The following is a 6,173-nucleotide window of genomic DNA, read 5'->3' as shown; positions in this document are numbered from 1 at the left end:
ACAGCCAATACAAATTGGAGCTTGAAACTATGACTTATCTTTATAATTTCATAACCTAGAGGGGCAGCTTGAAGGTTATTGCCAGTCTAAATTTATTTCCAACACAGACCATTGTAAGACCTGATTCAGAAGGCCAAAGGCGTGAGGAGTATTATAATAAGTGATATAGTCTAATCGATAAGTAAGCTAAGGATTTTTTTAATTGTTTCCTGGTCTGAAAAATAAGAAAAAGCCCAAAAGATATGGAAGCCAGAAATTCTTCATTGGTAACAGAGTTCATACTCTCTACATTTGCCGATCTCCACAGCTACCAGCTCGAGCTCTATGTGGTATTTCTCTTTATCTTGATTATCACCATTGCTGGAAACTCAGCAATTATTACCTTGGCCGTCTCTGACTCTCAACTAAAAGGCCCAATGTACTTCTTCTTGGCCAACCTTTCATTTGTTGACATCTGCCTGTCTTTGGTGACGGTTCCTCAAATGTTGAGGAATTTTTTATTGGATCTAAAGAAAAGGGTCATATTGTTTGGTGGATGTATGGCCCAAGTTTACTTCTTTTTGACATTTGCCAATGTTGAAGACTTCTTACTTGTCGTCATGGCTTATGATCGATATGTAGCCATTTGTCATCCTCTCCATTATGTGACTATAATGAATAGTAGACTGAGTGCCAAACTTGTTGCCATTTGCTGGATATTGTCTACAGCAAATGCAATTCTACACACCGCCCTGACATCAAGACTGTCATACTGCAAGAACAACCAGATCAACCATTACTTGTGTGACATGGTGCCACTCTTCAAACTCTCCTGCTCAGACACCACCATCAATCAACTGGTCATCTTCACCGAAGGATCCATTGTGGTCGCTGGTCCCTTTCTCTTTATTTTAGGCTCCTATATTCGCATTATTTTTGCCATTCTCAAAATCCATTCTGCTGAAGGAAGGAGAAAAGTCTTCTCCACCTGCTCTTCCCATTTGGCTGTAGTGATTTTTTATTTTGGAACAATAATGTTTATGTACTTTCGTCCTACTTCTAGCTACTCATTGACGAAGGACAGGATAGCCAGTGTTATGTACACCATTCTCGCTCCCATGTTGAACCCTTTCATCTACACTTTGAGAAACAAGGATGTTCACATGGCTTTCAGGAGGCTGCTTGCCAAAATAAATCATTTATGACTGAACTTTTCATATAAATTGCCCATTATATTATCAACTCTGTTTAGTTAAATACCGTATGTTGAATTTGGACAGATGCATTCCTAGTTCAAGTCCGCATAAAACTCCATATGACTGTGTAAAGCTTTGCAGGACTCATAGACACACCAATGCAAGCCTACAACAGGAAGATCAATGTACGTCTGGCAGCTCGGAGCCTCCTCATAATCTCAAATGTTTAGATTCTGCCCCCTATATCCACTATAGGGGTGACCAAACAAACCAGGCAATGAGAACCAATAATTGTCCATTCATTATGTGTAGGCATACTGAATGTGGTACCATTCTTCGTAGAGTTGCCATATCTCAAGGCTTCTTCACTGAACTAACCCTTACATTTTGCCCCGAGTCTTAGCAGCCATGGTTAACCCCCTCACCCATTTTTGTGTATTCCTAACATAATTTGTAACATTGAGCCAAATTTATTGAAACTGAACAACAATGCAAGAACAAGAGCTGTATGAACCATAAAAACCCACTGCGACAAGCCCAACTCTAACTGATTGTAAAGACCATCAGCTCGATGTCCATACTTGAGGTTCACGATTTATTGAGCAAGTATTGTCAAGAGTTAAAGGCAGGTAAATAAAGTTATTTTTCCAAAAATTTAGGATTGTTATGTTAAGTTTATTAGACAAAGGTTCACCAAACCCACCAGTTCCAACAACAGGACAATATGTATTAGGAGTTCAGATATCAAGAATATGGATAATATTGAATTTCAACTAGAGATGAGCAAACCAGTTTGCAATTAATTTTCCAGAAAATTAAAATAAAAAATCCAAATTTGGGCGGTTTGTTTTGCACAAATTTAGCAAAATGATGGTCAGTCAGATGCCATTTTATTGGCTATTTTCCAGACAGGAAAATTGTAAAATTAACAAAATCATAGGCAGGCCTCAGCTTAAAGATACTAATAAAATTGTGGACGGCACCAGAAGAGGACCAGAACATTGGAAGATGCTGAAGCAGAGTCAAGGAAAGGTGAGTAATGTTACTGTTTAATCTTAAACATATTTCCTCTGTTTATTATATTCTATGTACTGAAGAGATCCCATAATATATCTAGCACAATGTTTTTTACCCAAAACTCTCAAAAACTTGTTATTTCAAACTTTGTGAGGATCATTCATCTTTAATTTCAACATGCCCAATCCACTATTGTCAAGTGGATTAAGCCACCACCAAAGGTGTCTGCAAGTGACTTGTTATCCTCAACACTTTGCAGTCAAACCAGCCATGCATGTGTAGAGGTTCAGAGGCATACCGTAGACCAGGGGTATCAAACACATGGCCGGTGGTCCAATACCCTTAGTAGGCAATTTCATTTTTAAAAGAGTTGCCTTGTCTAGAAAATTGATTTTCATCTATTCTATTAGACCATTTTGAGAAACTAGAGATGACGTCCTCATCTGCACACTTATCTATAATAATGGAGAGCAGCTATAAAGTGGGGGTCTCTGGAGGACCCAGAGCATCCAGGCATTATATGGCAGCCCATTATGTCAGAGTCCTTTTACACAAGAAGATATATTGGTAAATAAATGATATATTGAGCTGTAGGTAATCCTGTATCAACCGTAGGTCTAATAAACTAAACTATAAGCATCATGGAGATCAATACTGTAAGTTCAGTTTATGCAGAGTGCAAATTCAGCTTTATGTCAACTAAATCACATTTCCAAGGACTCCAGAGACTGACAGTAAATACATCATCTTCTACCAGTGATGAAAGTCCAACCAGAAGAGGTAGTGTTGACTTCATAAGAACCAGTGGTATGCAAAACTCCATGAGACATCCTTCCTGGAAGGGTCTGGTTCCTCCTGGTAAGGAACACTGAGTGCACTGGGATAGGTTGTGAGATAGAGGAAGGCTCCTCAGTTACCCAGAGTGGCAAATTCACCAGTTTTCACCTGTGTGACAAAAACACAAAAACACAAGCACAAGTGAACACTAAGGAAATCACATGGTAGTCAAATGAACTCAACCCCATGTGTAGACTGCCTCACCTCTCTGTAGTCACTGTGAAATTATTCTACTAAATGTGGTCTGATACTTCATCTACAGGAGTCCTTAGGACTTCCTCATTTCAAGGGTTCTCACATACTTGCACAAACCCCTGAGAGTATTAAACATACCCTATTCTCTACTAACCCAAATTCTACTTATATAGTCACCTAGAACAAAACAAACTAACCCTAAATATGACATCACTAGCCTTCCAACCCTGACTCCATTGACCCTAATCCCGTAACCTTTTCTATTCTAATCCCTTGACTTTACTGTTCCAAACCACTAACCCTTCTAACTCTTACCTAGCTGTACTAAATAAGTCACCCTATCAATAGAGTGTAGAAAACATGGACTCTAATATTAATACCTGGGACAAGAAAGCGACTTTTTCTTGGAGGGCTTTAAAACTTGAGGTCTATTGAATAATAATATTCATATACACAGATGAGATATTGTTGTCTTATTATTATATGTTATAACAATATTTATTTCAAGCTATATGAATATAATTAACAATGAGCCCTCATATCAATTATCAGAAAAATTAGTATTCCCAGAATTCTATTCTCCTGATAGTCCACAGTGTAGGAGATAAGTAGAGATGAGCGAACAGTGTTCTATCGAACACATGTTCGATCGGATATCAGGGTGTTCGCCATGTTCGAATCGAATCGAACACCACGTGGTAAAGTGCGCCAAAATTCGATTCCCCTCCCACCTTCCCTGGCGCCTTTTTTGCACCAATAACAGCGCAGGGGAGGTGGGACAGGAACTACGACACTGGGGGCATTGAAAAAAATTGGAAAAAGTCATTGGCTGCCGAAATCAGGTGACCTCCATTTTAGACGAATAGTGGATTTCAAATCCGGGTCATATGAGAATGTGAACTTTGTGACTATGAGACAGGGATAGCTGTACAGGCAGGGATAGCTAGGGATAACCTTTATTTAGGGGGGAATGTTATTAAAAATAACTTTTTGGGGCTCTATCGGGTGTGTAATTGTGATTTTTGTGAGATAAACTTTTTCCCATAGGGATGCATTGGCCAGCGCTGATTGGCCGAATTCCGTACTCTGGCCAATCAGTGCTGGTCAATGCATTCTATTAGCTTGATGAAGCAGAGTGTGCACAAGGGTTCAAGCGCACCCTCGGCTCTGATGTAGCAGAGCCGAGGCTGCACAAGGGTTCAAGCGCACCCTCGGCTCTGATGTAGGAGAGCCGAGGGTGCACTTGAACCCTTGTGCACCCTCAGCTCTGCTACATCAGAGCCGAGGGTGCGCTTGAACCCTTGTGCACACTCTGCTTCATCAAGCTAATAGAATGCATTGGCCAGCGCTGATTGGCCAATGTATTCTATTAGCCTGATGAAGTAGAGCTGAATGTGTGTGCTAAGCACACACATTCAGCTCTACTTCATCGGGCTAATAGAATGCATTGGCCAGCGCTGATTGGCCAGAGTACGGAACTCGACCAATCAGCGCTGGCTCTGCTGGAGGAGGCGGAGTCTAAGATCGCTCCACACCAGTCTCCATTCAGGTCCGACCTTAGACTCCGCCTCCTCCGGCAGAGCCAGCGCTGATTGGCCGAAGGCTGGCCAATGCATTCCTATGCGAATGCAGAGACTTAGCAGTGCTGAGTCAGTTTTGCTCAACTACACATCTGATGCACACTCGGCACTGCTACATCAGATGTAGCAATCTGATGTAGCAGAGCCGAGGGTGCACTAGAACCCCTGTGCAAACTCAGTTCACGCTAATAGAATGCATTGGCCAGCGCTGATTGGCCAATGCATTCTATTAGCCCGATGAAGTAGAGCTGAATGTGTGTGCTAAGCACACACATTCAGCACTGCTTCATCACGCCAATACAATGCATTAGCCAGTGCTGATTGGCCAGAGTACGGAATTCGGCCAATCAGCGCTGGCTCTGCTGGAGGAGGCGGAGTCTAAGGTCGGACCTGAATGGAGACTGGTGTGGAGCGATCTTAGACTCCGCCTCCTCCAGCAGAGCCAGCGCTGATTGGTCGAGTTCCGTACTCTGGCCAATCAGCGCTGGCCAATGCATTCTATTAGCCCGATGAAGTAGAGCTGAATGTGTGTGCTTAGCACACACATTCAGCTCTACTTCACCAGGCTAATAGAATACATTGGCCAATCAGCGCTGGCCAATGCATTCTATTAGCTTGATGAAGCAGAGTGTGCACAAGGGTTCAAGCGCACCCTCGGCTCTGATGTAGCAGAGCCGAGGCTGCACAAGGGTTCAAGTGCACCCTCGGCTCTCCTACATCAGAGCCGAGGGTGCGCTTGAACCCTTGTGCAGCCTCGGCTCTGCTACATCAGAGCCGAGGGTGCGCTTGAACCCTTGTGCACACTCTGCTTCATCAAGCTAATAGAATGCATTGGCCAGCACTGATTGGCCAGAGTACGGAATTCGGCCAATCAGCGCTGGCCAATGCATTCTATTAGCCCGATGAAGTAGAGCTGAATGTGTGTGCTTAGCACACACATTCAGCTCTACTTCATCAGGCTAATAGAATACATTGGCCAATCAGCGCTGGCCAATGCATTCTATTAGCTTGATGAAGCAGAGTGTGCACAAGGGTTCAAGCGCACCCTCGGCTCTGATGTAGCAGAGCCGAGGCTGCACAAGGGTTCAAGTGCACCCTCGGCTCTCCTACATCAGAGCCGAGGGTGCGCTTGAACCCTTGTGCAGCCTCGGCTCTGCTACATCAGAGCCGAGGGTGCGCTTGAACCCTTGTGCACACTCTGCTTCATCAAGCTAATAGAATGCATTGGCCAGCACTGATTGGCCAGAGTACGGAATTCGGCCAATCAGCGCTGGCCAATGCATTCTATTAGCCCGATGAAGTAGAGCTGAATGTGTGTGCTAAGCACACACATTCAGCACTGCTTCATCACGCCAATACAATGCATTAG

General features: G+C 43.2%; 1 protein-coding gene across 1 annotated transcript; it reads left to right on the top strand.

Moving 5' to 3' along the window:
* The first annotated feature begins 242 nt into the window (after nt 1–242).
* Nucleotides 243–1,184, top strand: LOC142184707 (olfactory receptor 1E16-like). The gene has a single exon (XM_075259757.1). The coding sequence runs from the start codon at nt 243–245 to the stop codon at nt 1,182–1,184; it is 942 nt and encodes a 313-aa protein (XP_075115858.1).
* Nucleotides 1,185–6,173: the final 4,989 nt, after the last annotated feature.

Source organism: Leptodactylus fuscus, chromosome 11 (assembly GCF_031893055.1).
Source record: "Leptodactylus fuscus isolate aLepFus1 chromosome 11, aLepFus1.hap2, whole genome shotgun sequence".
Classification (NCBI taxonomy): domain Eukaryota; kingdom Metazoa; phylum Chordata; class Amphibia; order Anura; family Leptodactylidae; genus Leptodactylus; species Leptodactylus fuscus.
The sequence above is the reverse complement of the archived record's forward strand: the minus strand, read 5'-3'. Positions and strand labels throughout refer to the sequence as shown.